The 19,904-nt window shown below is 41.7% G+C and overlaps 1 protein-coding gene across 9 annotated transcripts; it reads left to right on the top strand.

The window, feature by feature from the left end:
- Positions 1-451: 451 nt before the first annotated feature.
- On the top strand, positions 452-19,732 carry LOC122993635 (transcriptional repressor p66-alpha-like). Of its 9 annotated transcripts, none has more exons than XM_044367971.1 (11): positions 452-637; positions 9,386-9,906; positions 11,868-12,000; positions 12,283-12,411; positions 12,528-12,605; positions 12,704-12,823; positions 13,110-13,313; positions 16,251-16,506; positions 17,180-17,583; positions 17,697-17,814; positions 18,445-19,732. In XM_044367971.1, exons 2-11 carry the CDS (start codon positions 9,389-9,391, stop codon positions 18,582-18,584), a joined length of 2,100 nt encoding a protein of 699 aa, XP_044223906.1. In that variant the 5' UTR covers positions 452-637; positions 9,386-9,388; the 3' UTR covers positions 18,585-19,732. The 9 variants fall into 9 exon arrangements, with proteins under 9 accessions (XP_044223906.1, XP_044223901.1, XP_044223905.1 ...); XM_044367966.1 differs by having other exon boundaries at positions 454-637; positions 11,871-12,000; positions 17,697-17,949; XM_044367970.1 differs by having other exon boundaries at positions 454-637; positions 13,134-13,313; positions 17,697-17,949.
- Positions 19,733-19,904: the final 172 nt, after the last annotated feature.

Raw genomic sequence — 19,904 nt, 5'->3', positions numbered from 1 at the left:
TATGAGCAGCTTACAAGATATACAAGATGTAGATATACACTTATGCAGTGATGCAGTACGTTATATAAAGTGACATTATGGTGAGTAAATAGTTCAGTATGTTAGGGTTCATGATGGCTCATAATGAAGCTAGATTCATCATACCAGCAATAAACCTGCAGTTGCTGGTTCAGGTCCCTACTGAATATTGAATATTATGGAGGCTGGTGAGTGTTTTGTGTGATATATTGTATGTGATGCTTTTTGTTTTTATAGGTCCTTAGTGTAACATGGTGTGTGTTTGTGCGTGTGTGTAACTGTGTGAGTGTGTGTTAGAGGGGGATTTTTACTCGCTGCTACAGTCATGGGTCAACCCGAGGAGCCCGGGGCCCCGGGCATGGTCGTGCTGCCTTGGCCCTTGGTGGTCAGTGGTTTACATGATGTGATCCGGTCGCCGAGGTGCGCATGCCCACTAAGAGGACGCAGCGGCTCCATGTGTGTTGAGGCGCATTATTTGGCAACAGACGCGGCAGCGGGGAGGGCCGAAAAAAAGAGGATATCCCCTGGATTTCAAAAAAGCAACGATTTATCGAGGTTAACTGCAGATTAAACATTCCTTGGTCGACCATCGGCGAAGAACGGGCGACAAAGCGACCGAGTAAGTTGACTGAGGTGAAGCCGAAGTTTTGTAGTAAGTGGATCGAGGGGAGCCTTTTATTCGGACTCGTCGAGAGGAGCCAGGTTTTCCTCCACCTATCTGTGACGATAAAGAAGCTGATGGGCTGTTGAAAAGTAACACTTCTCCGCAGAGCCAAAGGTTGAGCGCTGCTGAAGGGGAGGAGGAGGAGGGGGGAGACTCGCTCAGCCAACATTTATTTCATTTTACATTTCCTAAAGCGTGCCACCTTGTAAGTATGATCCCTGGACTTGGTTTTGTCCGGTAGAAGTCGTTAAACGAGGTGAGGATTATAACGTTAACATCGCCAGCGGCTCGTCGGCGGCAAGCTCAGTCCGTGGGCCGGTCGATGAAATTTATGAGTTCCGACTCGAAGGCTTTTCCTCGGAGGGGACACCCAGGTAAACCGTCCCGGTGAGACACACACAGCCTCACTTTTAGGGCTGTATGTTGAAAGTTTGTGTCCCCCCTTTTTTTCTGAGCTGATGCTTGTCCCGCATCGGTCATCGATTCGGGCTCGGTTCTGGATGTGTGGGTCGTGTTGACGAGCAGCTGGAGGACTTTAACTACTTTGACTGTTAGTCTCTGATCAGCCGTTGGTGTTCACGAATGAGCCGTTGGTGTTCAGAAATGAGCCGTTAATATCCGAGCTCCACTGGCTTCGTGTTTTTTTTTTTTTTGTTTGTGCGATGTAGCTAATGTTAGCTCGCTAAGTAGTAACACGCTCACCTCCTCTGAGGCGGTGTCAATAATATAAAAAAAGCCGGCTAGTTGCACATGTAGTGTGGGCTGGGTTTAGTTTTTTAAAGGGCCGACTTTTGGTTTGGTTGGTGTAACGTTATTGGGTGGTGTAAACGTTAAATGGTGGACGCCGCTGCCCGCTTTTAAGCCCCGTGGCACCAGTGTTGGTTCTGCTATCTGGTAGCTAATCTTCCTACTTCTCTCTGTGACAACCGTAGTCTTCCTCCTCTTAAAGCTGAACACACACACACATAGACTCACTCTCTGACACACACCGCACACACTCCCTCTCACCCAGACAACGCACACACACACATACACACATTTCTCCTCCATAGCCAGTTTGCAGCGCTTTCTTCGGGACAAAGCTGTGGCTCAGAATCCCTGCTTTAAAACTAGTTTATTTAAAAAGTGATTAATGGAGTAAATGAATAAGTTATTGTAATGGTTAATGTCACAGAGTTCATGATTTGTTTGGTTAGGACCACAATTAATGATTATTTTCATTATCGCTCAATCTACTGATTATTTTCTATATTTTCATTGTTTAGTTGATAAACTTTGAAAAATGTCCATTTCATTTTTCCAGAGTCTGATGTCTTGTTTTGTCTGACTAACAGTTAAAGGGTAAACAAAGAACACATTTACATTTGTGAAGCTGGAACCAGTGAATTTTTGCCCTTTTTTTCTCAAAGAACTATGTTTATCTAAGTAGTTGATTGATCAATTGATTCATTTTCAGTCAGTCGATCAACTCATCGTTGCTGCTCTACTTTTTTTCAAACATGCGTACACATTCATCACTCCTACCAGTAATCGTTAGTTAATTAGTACTGCTGTAACACAACACAGCCACTTGAAGGTCCTGTGCATGCGGCGTAGACTGGGGATAGTATGATGGTAAAGTGACCTGCCATTAGGAGACTTTATTGCCTCTTTGTAGGAGATCTGGAATGAACACTCAGTTGTTCATGTGAACAAAGGCCCTGTAAAGTGTTATTTGCATGTAAACAATCTGTTGCATGGTTGCATTGTTTATGAACTGTCACTGTGAACAAATGCAGGATGTCCTTAGTGAATGGAGTTGTTCAACGACATAAAGAAGAGAGGAGAATGCTTTGCTTTGACACGCCGTGACCACTGAACTACCTGTCACGACGGACACTGCTGAAATAGTGCATCTACAGCACGATGCGTGACGTCCTATCCGCCCTGGAGCGATTGTATTCCCAGTATTAAAATTACAAGACTGAGCGAGTCAGAAACTGCTCAGAAGTTTCAGGATTGTTGTTCCAGTGACTGATCCAGAGTAGTTGTGTAATCAGCCACTGTTCTGGAAAGGGTCGTCTGCTGGCAACATTTTAAGCTGCTGCACATGACTGCCGGGTCACAGGGCAGCTGTTTGGTCAAGCTTTCATGACTTTATCAAATGTATAGGCATCAATCTGCTCTCTAATTGCTCTTTTCTGCTTGTTTGGTGTAGACAGCGGTGTTAGCTGCTGCAAAAAGCTCTGACTTGTTCACAGTTTAAGTTATTTAATCAAGCAAAATCAGTGACCCAAGATAGCTTTGGCTGTGACCAGCTCCAAAGCTAAATTGTTCAATATACAAAGGTTTTGTTTCAAGTTTTATTGGTTGGAGAACATCTGTGATATCATTTGTTATTTTGATAGATGCAGCCAGATAATCAATATGGATTTTATGCTTCAGCAGCAGATTTACCTGGTAGTGCAGCTGCGTGTTTGCACAGTTTTCTGAAAACCGTGTGCAGTGCAGAAATATGTTTTCACAGGGTAAAGGTCTATCAGTGGGTAAATAAAATGCTGTATGTGCAGCCAGGCATGGTTCATGGTTGAGAGTGAGTTTGCCAGCATCAATGAAGGATGATTGAGTGACAGGTGGTTGACATGATCCATGACTGACTAGCTAAATAACCACCTCAGGGCAGGAAGTAAAGACACGCAGCAGAAAACAAGACAGGTGTAAATAAACTGTACATTCTGACAAGCGCCGCCTTGATAGTGGTAGCAACCTGATACCAGATTAAAGTACCCACATTCTGCATTGGTGAAAGCTGCGCTCGCCAAGAGTCAAGTACCTGCACAGTGCAACTTGATAATGTGGTAGCGATCATTTGTGATTTAATTACACTGCAAATGTTAATGTGGGGATTGAGTTTGATTAGATACAGACTCGCAGAAACCCTTTTAAAAAAAGTCGTTGTAGACTGTTCATCTACAGTAAATGTGCTATTGGGACCACAGCTGGTTAAGAGATCTTACATGTTTGTAAAGAGCCATATTAACTCTCATTATTTATCATATTTTAATGATGTGATGATGATGATGAAGTAGTGTTTGTTCCAGGATGAGCTGTCATTTTGTTAATGTAGCCTGAGTGATGAGAGCTGGAAGATTACTACAAAAATCATAATCCTGTTTATTTTTGTGAATGATTATTGATTCAATAATATGTCATTTATGACTCTGTGTAGTGTAGTGAGTGTACCTGCAGGAATTTAGGTCTATATCTCATAAAACATCTCCAAACATTCAGACATCAGAGAAAAATTGTGTTTAATATGGGCTCAGTTCATTCTTTGTCTCTATATTTAAGACATGTAAAGTTTCTGTTAAAGCTGCCTGCTTCTCCAGCTCAGTTGGGGTGTTTTTTTTTATTGAATAACTATTAAATAGTCATAGAAACAGGTTTAGAAATGCAAGTATTGTTTATTTTCACAAGGGGGATCCCTTTTACACATTATGGACTAGTGCTGGGTAGTGTGGCCAGTACCAGTCAAAAGTTTTGACACACCGTCCCATTCCCTTTTAATGACAAAGTGTGTCCAAACTTTTGACTGGTACTGTTGTGTGACAGTCATGTTGACAGCTCCACTGAGTTCTGCTGACTTAATTTGATGTAAAAATCCATTTCATAACTGTACAAACAGTAAAGAAAATTCACATCATGGCTCATATGTCTACCGGTGTGCTATTTGTACCCAGTAGACAGAAATATCGCCTGTCCTTACTATAGACTTGACCCCAAAGCATGCAGGGAAATGCATGTTTATCATGGAGAAAGGTAGGAAAAGGAGGGTTTTGTCAGCAAAGAAAACAGACACAGTCAAAGTTTTTCCACTGGTCAAAATTCAGCCCAAAGTGTGTCAATACTTCAGTTTTGCAACATCGCTGATGGAAAGCTATTAGTCTGTTAAAACCAACTTAAGGACACATCTCCATGACCACACGCTGCTCTATGACGTCTTTAACAGTGTTGTTAAGTACTGTTTGAGGATTTCCATCTTATTTGAATGATTATCAGGGTGGTATTGTTTAACGAGATTCCGACAATGGTAGCATGAAACTTTCATAACCACAAAAAAACAGTGAATTGAACAAAAGACCCCATTATCCTGACGCGTGTGTTGGTGAATAGACGGGTAACTTTGTTTATGTAGCGTGACTTTGTTTCGTCAGATGTGTAAAGTTGAGTTCTCCTTTCAGTTTTAGTTGCCTTTAGTTGCCTTGCACTGGTTGCATGTGAAGTTCTTGGATGGGTGGTTGGGGGTTTGATCCACCATATGTTTGTGTGTGTGTGTGTGTGTGTGTGTGTGTGTGGGCTTGAAGGAAACGTGTGTAAAGTGCCACGGAGATGAAATGTGAAACCTGTCAGCCATTCAGATCCCTCTTTTACAGGTCAGTGTCTGTGTAGGGTTGTGTGTGTGTGTGTGGGAGGGGGGGGGTATATGTTACTTCTGCCACCAGCATCAAGTCACAGCTACATGCATCAGAATTGATAAAACCACCACAACACACACACAAACACACACTGTATAATGGCCGTCGGTGCGGAAGCCCTGCGTCTGCTCCAGCACCTGAAGGGTTAAAACGAGCTTCAGCTTCGCTCTCAGTCATACACACACACACACACACACACACACACACACACACACACACACACACACTAGCCAACCGGTTTAAACCGGTTCTCAGGAAAAGTGCTTTGTGTGTCCCACTGAATCCTGGGAAGGGTCATGTCATGTGTGTCTCAGTGATGTAAGAGTATATTAAAAAAAAAAAACTTAGTCGGCTCTCTGTTATCAGATGATTGGTCTGCACGCTGCATTGTGACTCTGTGTGTGTATTGTATAGGTACATCATGGGTTACACTGAGTCTGCTTTATGCTCGCCGTTATAACCATTCTGAGAACAGGAAGGGGAGGGGGTAGGAGTGTGTCACCTAGAAATACACAGGTTGTAAGGGTTAATTGTCCCCCCACCTCCCCCACCTCCCCCCCTCCACCCTCTCCAAAAACCACAGCTTCCTGTAGTGCGTCACTGGGCAGACCGAGGGCCTCGACGCACTTGGCAGGATTGACTCGCTGATCTGTAGGATACACGTGTGAATATGACGCAGGACATGACTGGAAACTGTGTTTCGTCCAGTAAATGGCGATGGATCCAAGTGTGACTTGTCACTTTCTGTTTGAGAGTCTGTGAACTTTGAGCCTTCATCTTACTGCTGTATGCCGTATCGGTCAGCAGTACGTGTTTACCTTTTTACATATTTGATAGTGACCTAAGTGATTTCAATGGGTGCGTGCACAAACATGTTAGGATCCTGGTTTTGATCTTGAGGGATTTACACAGATTACATGTTTACATGGTTTCTGGTGTCTTTATTCTACAAATCAGCCACTCTGTGTTTTCTCTCCTCTGACTTGAGTTATGATGAAAACAGTTTGGATGTCCATCTCTGGAATAAACTACTTGACATGAAAATGACAGCAACAATACAATTCATGTCCTGCACTACAGAAATCATAGTTTCTCTATATTTCAGCGTGTTAATCATTATCACGTCAGTTATCATGATGTTTTTTGATTTACTGAGTAACCACCAGGAAACATGAGTTGAAGGCGCTCAAGACAGAGAATGATTAGAAACCTGAATATAGTTTTATATGCCATAGTATCCTGGTTTCCATCAGAGTACTCCAGCTTGCATATCTGGGTTTCTCAAAACCAGGATAAGGGCTTATTCATATTTCTGAAACCAGAATAATAAGATAACATTTGCAATACATAACCAGGATGTGTGCATGTAAAGGCAGTTAGTGCTGGACTGGCCAATCACATTCTTTTCTGTATATTTTATGCTCAGCATTTCTTACCTTCTCATACACATGTAATGAGATTCATACAGGTAAGTAAGTGCAGTACCTTGTTGTTATGTGAATAAGAAATGGTTTCTGATAAGAGCTCTTCCTCTGATAAGAGTGTAGTTCTGACCAATCAGTACACAGTATGGTCTGAGGTGAATTTGTTACTCAAGCCAAATCGATAAAAGTCCACTGATTTGTCAGAGCTGAAATGATAAGTCGATTAGTCAATCAACAGAAAATTAATCAGCAACTATTTCGATAACCATTTCATTCTTTCAAGCAGAAATGCCAAACATTTGCTGTTCCAGCCTCTTAAATGCGAGGATTTGCTGCTATACTCTGTCACATTTGATGGTAAATTGAATTAAATCAATTAGTTGATAGACATAAAACTAATCTGCAGCAATTTTGATAATTAATCTGTCATTTTCTAAAAGCAAAAACAGCAAGTTTTCATTCTCTTCTGTGAAAGTGAATTGAATATCTTTGGGTGTTGAACTGTTAATCAGACAAAAAGAGACATTTGAAAAAATTACCCTGGGCTCTGGAAACCTGTGACAGGATTTTTTAAATTATTTGCTGACATTTTATAAACCAAATCATGAATCTGATAGTTGTAACATTAATTGGCGGATTAATTGATGTTAGTTGCAGCCTTAAACATAACACTTTTTTGGTTTTAGACTGTTAGAGAAAACAAGTTATTTGAATTCAATGAGGTTTTCTGTTTATACATAAATGATTCTTTATACACACATATGGAAAGTGCATAAGAGATGTACAGAGGACAGTGTGATAGGCCAGTTTGAGTTTGAAATGGCTTCAATGGGTCATTATCTAAGCGTAAAAGTTAGCTTTCATTAAGCCGCGTGATCTATCATCTCCTTGTGTCTCCTCTCTAAATTCTGACTTGACACTGAGAGATTCACAGCAGCTACTGAGCGGATAATGTGCGCCTGTATGTAGCATGTACTGATGCACATCTGCGAGTGCACACTGCGGCCGCTCATCTGTCTGACAGGACGAGCAGCTGTATGTCTCCACTACTGTTGGCATGTCAACATCTGGTAGGATATCAGACGTTAATGGATCCGCTGTTAGTGACTCAGGGAGAGAAAGACTGTAAAAAGCAAAAGTCTTTCAGTATGAACAAATGAATGAAAAAACCATTTCACTCGCACACATAAATTACTAAACTACTTGGATTCATGGGTCATGATAAATATTTAAAAAAATCATGCTCCAGTTAATTTCAGATATTCCCCAAGTCTTTTTTAACTCTGATTTAATTACAAAGTTATTGTGTTCTTCCAGCTGTTTGATGTATCATTGCAACATTTCATGTTGTTACCCCGAGTCATTTAGTTTCAGTCATTTAGAGATCCTTGTTCTGCTCTGAACATTGACTACTGAGTGGTCACTCCATCTTATTTGTTCAGTTTTCCCCCTCTTATTTTTTTTTAGTTTGGACTGAAATGTGGATATTTGGATGTTTTGGAATCATACTTGAGTTAACATCTTGGTCGTGTGACCATAATAATCCAACATGTTTTGTCTGGCAGCTGTTTTTGTCATCCTGCATCCCCCGCAGATAATTCAAGGTCAGTTTTGTCTACCAGACTTCTGAATGATGGCTACACAATCACAAACCTTTTACACTGAGTGAAATATAATTTATTACTGGCTAGTAACTCTGTAGTGAAGGTTTGTCAGATAATATAGACATTACATGACATCCAATCAGAGCTTTGCTTGTCTTTATAAACATTTATTTCTGAGTAATCTCAGTAGATGCAGTTCAGCTGTGAAATTTTAAATGGCTGTAATAAAACTTCATTTTGAGCCAAATCTGTGATTTTACTGGTAATCATTAATTGTCTACATATTTCTGTAGTTTCCTTGGTTGCTGAGAGCTATTTGGTAAACTGTTTTAGCTGTTTGAGCTTTTAGGGTTTCAACTTCAACAAACACTTCCAGTAATTCAACTTAAAATGCAACTCTTGTACAGTATTTCACATAAAAAGAATTCACATGTAAACCTGTTTACAGAGTAAACAGCTGCAAATTCTAGTGTATGTTCAACTATGTCCACTGACACAAACACACTTTAACTTTCACTGTCAACTGTACAGCTGTCTGACAGTTCAACTTCTTTTAGTGCTTAAAGTGGGAACATGCGCGGGTTCCTCTCGGAGACATTGTGTGTTGCTGTTCCTTTTATACTTTTGTGGCACATTTCTGTTTGTTTCTATTTCTGTTTTGGACGTGTCTCCCAACTGCAATTGTATTCAGCAAACAACTTGCTTGACAGGCAGGTCCACACGTTGTCGAGATTTGGAGGGTGTTCACGTCGGCTCCTCTGTGAGCCTCTGCGATCAGGATTACCCATAACACCCTTCTCTGTGTAGGTTCACTGAGATGTCTTCAGAGAACCATAAATCCAACTTCAACTGACATTTCTACTTTCAACAATTAACATTTTAAGACAGTTGTTTACAGTTTTTACACCTGGATTTTCTCTCTGTTTTTGAGATTACTTATGATGACTTTAGATGACTGTTAGATAACCTAAGCAAGCTCTCCTCCTAGAGACTTGTATATTTATTTAGTCGGTATTTTATTTGTCACCATTTCTGCCAGCTGTAGTTTGGGTTAGACGCTTGGCAGTTGTGATGTGATGTGTGATGCTTTATACAATGCCGGTGCCGGTGAACGCTTACATAATGAACATCTGTATCTTTGTTGGATTTGACCTGTAACTTTGATCCTGTTTGACTATCCAACAATCCAGATAATCCAGTCATTTCTACTTGTATCTGCAGGGAATGTCTGAGGAGGCTGTCCGCCAGACTCGCAGCCAGAAGAGGGCACTGGAGAGAGACACTGCTCCCCAGTCCGTAGAACCCTCCGATGCCGACAATGAAAGCAAAAAGCCTAAATTGGACCCATCTGAACCTTCAGAACAGGCACAAACTAGTCCTAAACCTGACCCCGTACTGGCAGAGGACGGTCAGAGCCAGGCCATGTCCGGATCAGAAAAGGAGCAAGAGCAGAGCCGGCTGCCGTTACCTTCAGTGTTACCTTTGACCTCTGAACCGGCAAAGGATGATCTGAAGCGGACCCAGACAAAGGAGGTTGAACGCAGCTCAGACAATCGGACTGACTGCAATGACAGAGCGGGCAGGGGAGTGAAGACGGAGCAGAATATGGATACAAAGAGCCGGGTCCGACTGACGGAGCCAAAGGCGACCGGCGGCATGCTGGCTGCAGGCGAGGTGAAGGCCACCATTAAAGTGGAAGTCCAGACGGGAGAGCAGCCTGTCGACATGAGCACTTCCAGAGGGTGAGAAACAGTTTATAGTGAACTCTCTCCAGCAGTGACAACCATATGAAGTACCTGTCAGATAAGTAAATGTGTGAATATAGTTTTTCTGAGCTGCGGGCTTCTTTTTTTTATTAGAAAAACTCACTAGGGGTGTTGTAAAAAAGAGATAAAATGACACTTTATTTGAATCTTAAGAGATTAAAAATGTTAAAAGTTAACATTCAAGGCTCTTGATGTGTTTTAAAATGACTGTCTAGGAGAGAGAGGGGGGGTGGGGGAGGGGGTGTCTGTCCTCAGAGGTGATGTTTAACTTTATCCTTTGGTCTACCTCCATTTTCCCCCCACTCACCACCTGAACCCTAAAAACTCCCCTCACACAAAATGAAGCTGTGTGTCACAAACCGGTTCCAGCCGGTTGTTGCCATGGTTTCCACAGTGGAAGGAGCAGCGAGGGGAGGGGGGAGGGTGGGAGGAAAAGTGAGTGTGTCACGTGATGATGACTTTGAGGTCATGTGACTTCTTTGGAAGAGTAGTGATTAATCCACAGGAAGTGATGATGGCGCTAAGCCCTGAGGAGAGACTAACACACACACACACACACACACACACACACACACACACACACACACACACACACACATACACACAAGGAGGACGGCCAGGAAAGACAGGCCTCATGATGTCATGCGTTGACTTTAACGACTCTTTATGCTTCATAGAAGTGCATAATCTGTGTAATCGCAAATCCATCCTTGTTTTTTTTTGTTTTTTTTTCAGAGGAAATACTCACATTCTTCAATTTTTTAGTGCCACTAGTCAAAAAAATGTAGGTCGTCGGCTCTACAGCTCACATATAGCCTGCAGTTAAACTAGTCGCTTTTCATTTTCACGTCGATCCAAACGGTCGCTCCTTTCTTTAATATCCTTGTTGTTCTTTGTGTGACGTATGTAGCCCTATACAGATCATCCTCGAGTGCCACAAACACCTATTATGCTCTGCCACAATATCCTGTTTCAACAGGAAATTCATGCTCTCAAACAGCCATTTCATTGTGACTTTAAGACCTTTGCTGCAGCTTTAAGTCCCACCTTGCCCCTCCTTGGCATTTAGGACTTTTCCCATGTTGCTGAAATCACATCAAGATGAAGAGAAGCTGCGTAGAGAGACGTCTGGACTTGCAAGATTACAGTGGGACGGATCAAAACGCGGTTATAAATTATAATTTGGGTTGAGCAGGAGACCTCTATGAATACAGACATTACTAATGGGTTCTAATATTTGAGCGAGTTGAATTGCACCTAAATTTTGCTTTTTTTTCCTCAAAAACAGAAAGAAATTGACAATCAAAAGTTGTTTTCATTTTAAAAAACACAATTTCCTCTTTAATTGGGTACCAGTATGTGGCATTTGTGTAGCAGAAAAATCAAGTAATTATCACTATAAACCTGTACTCTCATGTGACCCCACGTTCCCTCAAGATGACATTTATGTGACGAAGCACTGATCAGTTTCTACAGTATGAAATATGACAATATAACTCCACAATTTATCTTATCTTCCACACACACACACATACACAGCATTATTTTTTCTTTGGAAGAAACTTTATTATCATAACTGCAAAAGTCACTAAAAACTTAACACGCAGTTAGAAAAAGTAAAATCTCAAAGTCGGTAAATAATAGCTTTGGAAAGTGGAAACTGACCAAAAAAATCACAGATCTCAACATTATGATGTATAAATTAAGTATCTATAATACAAAGCTCTTGACTTTATTTTCACTTTTTGATACACTGGAAATAATTTTAAAATGCCAGGCGCTCTTGGGCGCTATAGTGAAATATAGAACAGGCGCTCCGGGGCACCGTGGGGTCAAGAGGGATAATCCTGTTTTGTGTTTACAACATGCAGCATCAGTACTCAATTTAAAATGTACTGAAAAATACATTTGAATGTCATTCTCTTTCTTATGTACAGCAGTATAAAAAGGGAGAAGCGCCCTCCGTCCCCCGACGATGACGATGTCATCATCTTGTCAGATAATGACTCCCCGAGTCCACCGATGAATGGCCTGAGCCACTTCAAGGAACTGGACACAGATCTGCTCATGGTGAGACACTCAGACACAAAACCACATGTCAGGCTACTGTCCTCCTTCGACTTTGAACTATTTCTTCGTACTTTGAAAGATTTTCAGCTCTGTGTGAATTGAACAAGTCAAACCTAGTAAGCAGTTAAACTTTCAGAGGATGCATGACTCGACAGGATGCATGACTATTAATCGACACGATTGGACCTGTCGAGGCTCCCAACATCCCACATTTCAGTTACTGGACAGGGTTTTTTTCATGATGCGGGTGGTGTAAGTGATGTTGTGATCTGTCGAGTGTAGAAGAGCAGCCCGGCGGAGAGGGAGCGCATCATTAAGCAGCTGAAGGAGGAGCTGAGACTGGAGGAAGCTAAGCTGGTGCTGCTGAAGAAACTCCGACAGAGCCAGATACAGAGGGACACTCTCCAGAAGGTAAACGACAGTTATAACATTTACGCAGGGTCACGCATAGTCTCATATCCCCCACAATACAAGCTGCTTCTTTGAACGTTCCTTGTGTAATATTTTATGCCGTTTCTCCTTCTCAGCCCTCAGGTCTGTCCGGCTCCTCTGCTCCTCCTCCTCTAATCCGAGGAACGATCGCAGGCAACAAAGGCTCACAGCAGGTTAATAATCTAATTTCACACATGCATACATGCACACAGGCGGCATGTCAGTGTGATAGCACCTGCATACTGTTTCTGATGGTGTTTTCTTCTCTCAGATTTTGACAGGCAAGAGTTCGGGCACAGTTATCCCTCCGCCCCTGGTGCGAGGAGGGCAGCAGGTGTCGTCTAAACATGGCTCCCAAATCATCATGCCGCCTCTGGTCAGAGGGGCACAGGTGAGTCATGGAGAAATGCTGATATTATTAGCACGCTAAGATATTAATATATCATGTTTCATATATTTAAATCTTTGGCAGGGCAATGATAGCCTGAGATATTCTCTTACTGCTGTCTTTCACTCTGAGACAAACTGCAGGGAAATATTACCCTTAAATTTAGGACTTATCTCTCTTTGCACCTCTCTCTCTGTGTGTGTGCCCCTTGCTTTGGTGCTTGTGATGTCCCCTCCCCCATGCCCTCCACTACCTGCGTCTGTGTCGTCCCTCTCATCGTCCTGGTTAGCCCATGTCTATATCTTCACAGCAGATCCAGGCTCTCCGCCAGCAGCAGCAGCAGCAGCAGTTGGCTGCCTCTGGAGGCGGAAGCTCAGGACCCCCTCCTCTGCTGCTGGGCCCCAGGACCTCAGCCCAGGGCCAGAGAGGCATGGTCCAGTCAGGCCTCATCAGAGTAGGCAGCGGTGCTAACGCGCTGGTCAGTATCTTACAGGTGCTTCCAAGTTTTAAAAAAGAGAATATGCACAAATGAATATGTTTAACCATCTATAGTGGAAAAAATACTAAAATATCCTGTTCAAATAGAGGTGTTTTTAATTTGGCTGAATTTTATTTTTATGCAGGTAAAAGTACTTTAGTTCGTATTGAAAAACAAATAAAAAGGATTAAATTTCAGTTGTAAATATAGTTTCAAGTTGTTGATGTGATTGTTATAATGTTTAATTCCAGTGATAGAAGAAGTACTCGGATCCTTTACTTATGTAAAAGTACCAATACAGCAATGTAAAAATACTCCATGACAAGTAAAAGTCCTGCGTGTAAAATGATACTTAAAGAACTCAAAGTATTACAGTAAAAGTACTATTTTTGGTCCCTCTGACTGATAGATTATTATATATGACATCATTAGATTATTAATACTGAAGCATCAGTGTTAGAGCAGCATGTTACTGTTGTAGCTGCTGGAGGTGGAGCTAGTTTCAACTACTTTATATACAGTTAGCTGGTTTAGTCCAGTGGTTCCCAATCTAGGGGTCAGGCCCCTCCAAAGAGTCACCAGATAAATCTGAGGGGTTGTGAGATGATCAATGGGAGACGAAAGAAGAAAAAACAAAGTTCTGATACACAAATCTAATAATATTGGATCATTTGAATATCTACTGAAATGAAAGCATGTGAGAAGTTTAGAGGGAAAAATCATTATTTGATGCAGCTGTTAACAACTCATAGACATCTGAAATGTGACCCTGACTACACACTACTTTTTGTAAGACGTCAAAAGCCAAAAAGGTTGGAAAGCACCAGTTTCATCTTAAACAATGTGTTGTGTTTTAAAAGCTTGTTATATTATCCACTGTGTCAACTGATCTGTTATCTCTGTCATCTGAAAAGTAACTAAAGCTGTCAGATAAATGTAGTGGAGTAGAAAGTATAAAGTAGCATAAATGGAAATACTCAAGGGAAGTAAAAGTACCTCAAAATTGTAGCTAAGCACAGTACTTGAGTTAATGTACTTAGTTTCTTTCTACCACTGTTTAATTCCTTGTGGACTGTTTGCCAGACTAAATAAGACATTTGAAGATGTTACAACGGTCTCTATAGAAATGTATATGAATCAGAGAAAAAGGAAACTATTAGACCTTACTTTTCTTTCGACGTTGGAAGAAAACACAACAGAGACACAGGGTGTTACCATCCAAGTGCGATTTATTTACAGAATATACTTATTCGTTCACCAGTTTAAGTCATGCAAATCTTGTCGTACGGAGGCAGGCGTAGTAAAATACAACTGGCATTTTATGCGAAAAAAACCCACCTGATTCGACTCCTAACTAGTTTACGACTTCTCAACATAGTTTGTTTGACTAGCGAACGGTAGCTTCGTCCAGATATGTGGTTCATTTTCATCAGTCTTTCTTAAAGGCTGAAAGGTGACAATGGGGACATCTGTCCATATTAAAGTGAAATTGATATTTACAAACGTTACAGTACTGGACAGGGGTTTTTCACACCTGCATGTTTTAGTCCGGTTAGTCTGGTTCGTTTCCCCCTTGGTGCGGTTCGTTTGGGCGGTAGTGAACTCAGTAATCGCACTCGGGTGCAAACCAAAACAACCACTTCCCCTTTAAAGGAGGTGGTCTCGGTCCGGTCCCGAGCGAACTCTGGAGCGGCTCGTTTGTGGTGGGAACGTGATCCGACCTTGATCCGATCTGACTAACTTACTAGGCGCACTCTACAAGTTTGAGCGAAACGGCTCCTTTAACCAGGTGAGCTTTGCATAGTGGGCTGCAGATTAGTGAACGTAACAATCGCTAACAACTAGCCGGAGGATGAGTCGAGGTCGGACCTGGACTAATGCAACGTAGCGCGTTGTATTTGGCCAGTTCGCCCATGAGTAGACCTTCTTCCTGTGTTTACGTTTTTACTCCCGCCCCAGACACATCTGACCAATGAGTGAAGTGAACGTTGTCACGTGGCTTCTATTGCTGCATTTTGGATTTTTCTCTGTGTGAAAATAAACCGAATCACTGTGAAAACGCACCAAGTTCACCAAATCATCAACTGATTCGGACCAGAGCAAACGAACTATAGGTGTGAAAACATTGGTTAACCCTAAATCGACTTTAAAAGCCCCTAGATACACATTTAGTGCCAATTAAACACTGTGCGATAGTTTACAATGTAACATTGTGGGTCAAACTGTTGACTGACGGACAGAGACCAGCCAATCAGAAACGATCTGTTCTCATGGCGCATGTTAAAATTACTTAGCGTTATTTCTATTCCTGGCGTAGACTGTCAGTAAAGATGACACAGTTATCCATAACCAACTTTTTTCGGGGAACTGATGGGCAAAAAGTGAAGGTAATAGGTTACAGTGCGTGAAATATAGTAACGCCATTGACTTCAGACGTGAATTGCGAGCTCTCGACTGGTCGACAGAGCAGGTGTTTAGCTAAAGACTGCAGCGTTAACTTAGGTAGCGTTAGCGCTAGACAGCAGCATGACATCATCACATGACAGTCGGATTTAACGCATGCTATTTCACAAACAGTTACCATATAATTCACATGAGAGCGTATTTCATGATAACTTATGATTAGTCACGACTGGAAGCTGCAAACCACTGCATGAAAACAGCACCACCAGGTCATAGATATAAATGTATTATAAACTATATTAATCATGTATTGGCTGTTACTTAGTGAATGTTATATTTGCATCTAGAAGTATATTTCTTGCCTAAAAGTGGCTTCTGTAACAGCAACTTCACAGCATCTTGAAATATGACTCCATTTGATCATTAAACACTCTGGTGTTAGGTTTACACTGATTAGCTGCCAGTTGTTAACTTCTATACTGCCTAAACAATCAAAGATATTTTGTTTGTGCTTATGTTTGTGTTTCTTGTCTTTGCTTGTTTTCAAAGGCCTCGCCATCCAGTTTGAAGGGCTCAGGAGGCAGCGGACTGTCTTCAGTCGGGGTGAATGACTCTCCAGCCAGCCGCCAAGCTGCAGCTAAACTTGCCCTGCGGAAACAACTGGAGAAGACCCTCCTGGAGATTCCCCCACCCAAGCCCCCTGCCCCAGAATTTAACTTCCTGCCCTCAGCAGCCAATAATGAGTTCATCTACCTGGTGGGACTGGAGGAAGTAGTACAGAATCTGCTGGATACCATCCATAGAGGTGTGTTGGTTTTCTGTCTTGATGGCATTTGTTTAGATGTTGGGTCTGCTTCTTACAAGTGTTGGTAGCTGGCCTGCTGATTTTTACTGAATTGAAATACTGATCATATGCAGTCAGGAAATCCCTACTTTCAACCCATTGTATCCATCTGTCTACCTGCATCTAGTTTGGTTCTAATTAATGTTATCTTTCAGCAGGCCATACAAGTAGAGCTGAAACAATTAGAAGATTCAATGTTTAGCTGATCAACAGAAAAATTGCCAACTATTTTGATAATTGATTAATCATAAAAGTAATTTTTATGCAAAAAAGCCAAATATTCTCTAATGCAAGTTTCTAAATTGCAAGGATTTGCCACTTGTCTTCGTTATATATGAAAGGAAACTGAAAATCTTTAGTTTTAGACTGTTTACACACAATTAGGAAATTGTGACGGGCGTTTTCACTGTTTTCTAACATTTTATACACCAAACAATTCATTGATGTCATAATCTAGTGTCCTGCTTATTTTGAACAGAAATATTGACTACATGTGGTCAGGACATCTCCACTTTTCCCAGGATTTAAATATGTCTACCTGTTTCAGTTTCTTCTAATTACTACTTTGATGCCATACAAGCACCTTCTTTCTGTTTTTAATCAGCACCTCTTTGTTTCCCGTCTCTCCATCCAGGAAAGACAGGTGTAGCACTGTCCAAGACCATTGTCAGAGACCCCTTCATCTGCACCCAGTGCAATACTGACTTCACCTGCCGGTGGAGGCAGGACAAGACTAAAGGCGGGGCAGTCCTCTGTGAAGACTGCATGTCATCCAATCAGAAAAAGTCTTTGAAAGCTGAGCACACCAACAGGCTGAAAGCTGCATTTGTCAAAGCTCTGCAACAAGAGCAGGAAATAGAGCAGCGTATCATTCAGCAGACGTCCTCGTCAGTCTCTCACAGTAGCTCTTCGTCTATGAAGGCAGAGCAGTTGGTGTCTCAGCAGCTGAAGCAGGCTCACGCCAGAGCGTCCTCGCTCCAGCACCACCACCAGGCCAGCCGAGGAGCCAACATTGTTCACCATCACTCCAGCAAGCAGGTTGGTATTAGTTTTTTTTTTTTTTTTTTTTTTTTTTTTTTTTAAGTGAAACACTTGTGCAGCTGTTGGAACTGTAACTTAAACCCCTCTCTGTGTCTCTTACCTCCCCTCAGAGCCAGCTGTCCCATGGCAGTGTCTCATCACTGGGGGTGAGGGGCATCCCCCACTCCTTTTCCTCCTCCTCCCAGCTGCAGAGCGCAGTGGCGGCCGCAGCTTTGGTCAGCCGGCCAGGTAAGCACGCCCATGTTTCCCACCGCTCTGTCCAGAGTTCAAAGGTGAGCAGCAGTGGGATCGGCGGCGGCAGGAATGTCAGCGGAGGTAGTGCCTCATCCACTGCATGGAAGAAGCAGAGCAACAGCAACACAGGTAGACTCACATGAATAGCAGCCCGACTCTGGCGCCTGACATCTGCTCTTTCAAATTCCTGTCTGGTCCAAAAGCAATCCTTGACCATTTCATCCAAATTCTACAAGTGTTAAGAAATTTTTTGTAGCAATCGCTATTTAGTATAATCTCACACATTAAAAAATGAAATACAGTAAAGACACATGTAGGAGGAAATGTTTTCGGACAAGGCAAACCCACTCTCCAATTCTCTCCCTGCCAGTAATCTCAATCTTCCCACTGTAGTCCCTCACTTTGGTGGTTTTATATTTTCTCCTGGGTGTCGTTACAATACGAGTAGAAATTCTGTCATTTCTCTTTTGTGTTTGTCAGTGTGTTGTGGGGACACGGGTACCTATAGATTCAGGTGTTTTGGCAAATCATACATCTTTTTCCCTATTTAACTCTGAAAGCATTAAACTGACAACATGCAGTTTGCTCCATTGCCTGACCTGCTGCTCTGTTGCATGTTCACAGGAGTGACTATGGCCTACGTGAACCCCAGCCTGACAGGTCACAAGACATCAGCCACCGTCGACGCTCGCCAGAGGGAGTACCTGCTGGACATGATCCCCTCTCGCTCGTCGATCTCGCAGACTGCAAACACATGGAAATAATTGAAACAATACTCAACTATTCATGATTAGTTTTCGACCAAGTTCCTCAGCTCCAATGATATGGTCAACAGCACCACCTGGAGGACTATTAAGCAAATACAATCTCTCAAAGTGAAGAAGCGTTCCTTCCTTGCCTTTGTATGATTGTTGTTTTAGTTTTCTTCTTTTCTGTTGTTTATTTTAAGGTTTGCTGTTCTTTGGTAATTGTGCAGAAACCATTTTTGATTTGATTGGGGCAAAGAAAAAAAACAAATACTTGACTTCCCCTGGGTACTTCTGTCCTCCAGACTGGGTAGTTAAATGGTGCCGTGATAAGAGTTTATGTCTGCATTGAGTACTTTGATAAGAATGAGTACTCTTTTAATGGGCACATGAGCCCTTTTTGCCATGATGTGGGTCAAACTGACCCAACTTATTGACACTTGAATGGTTATAGTCATACCCAAGAGTTCACATTCAACAAAATACACCTTTATTTTAAGCAGAAACAAGATAACTGAGTTGTAAAATGTTCAGTACATCACCCCTGTAGTTAAAGGTTTGAATTTATTTTGTATTTACAGTAAGTTATTTTGTTTTGTTTTTTTTTTTCTTTTTGACTGATGTTAAAAATCACTCTGTATATTGTGGTTTCCACAAATGAAGAGTTTATTCTAGCTTTGTTTTTTTTTCCTGTTTAACAGCATGCCTACCCTTACCTTCTGTTCATTTTGCACCTTAGCTAAAGAAGCATGGTGTCATTGCTTAATTCATCTGTAATTACCATCTGTAATTTGCTCATTTTATATTAATGTCAACATTGTAAGATTATTTTGAGTATTATGTCATCACTGAGAAAATGCAAACTCTGACGGAGCTGAATTTGCCACACTGGTGCTGGAGATCTAGCCTCCACTTTGTTCAACAATAATCCATGATACATGCGGCGTACACAGAGCCATGAATCAGTTCTTCAAGGAAATATCTCCTCAGCCACCAAGAACCTGGAAAACACAAGACCACCGTCTTTTATCTTACACCGCCTCATCATATTGCATAATTTCTCTGCTACCTGATCTTAACTGCATTGTACAAACTTATGTTCAAATTTATTTGGTTTACTTTTTTCCTAGCTCCTAAAGAAATAATAAAAATATACATTTTAAACACTCACTGTCATTTATTTTGTGTAGATCACATGACACTAGTATGATGGCGTCTTCATTGCTCAGACTTTCTCATATGATCAGGACAAGGATTGTTGGATCAATTCCTCAGCATTCCCTGTTTCATCTTGATGAATTTTAACCAGTTGCAGTGAAGTCATACCTTAGAAATCCA

The sequence above is a fragment of the Thunnus albacares genome, chromosome 12 (genome assembly GCF_914725855.1).
Source record: "Thunnus albacares chromosome 12, fThuAlb1.1, whole genome shotgun sequence".
Taxonomy (NCBI): Eukaryota; Metazoa; Chordata; class Actinopteri; order Scombriformes; family Scombridae; genus Thunnus; species Thunnus albacares.
Note: the sequence above shows the minus strand (reverse complement) of the source record. Positions and strands in the feature narration are given on the sequence as shown.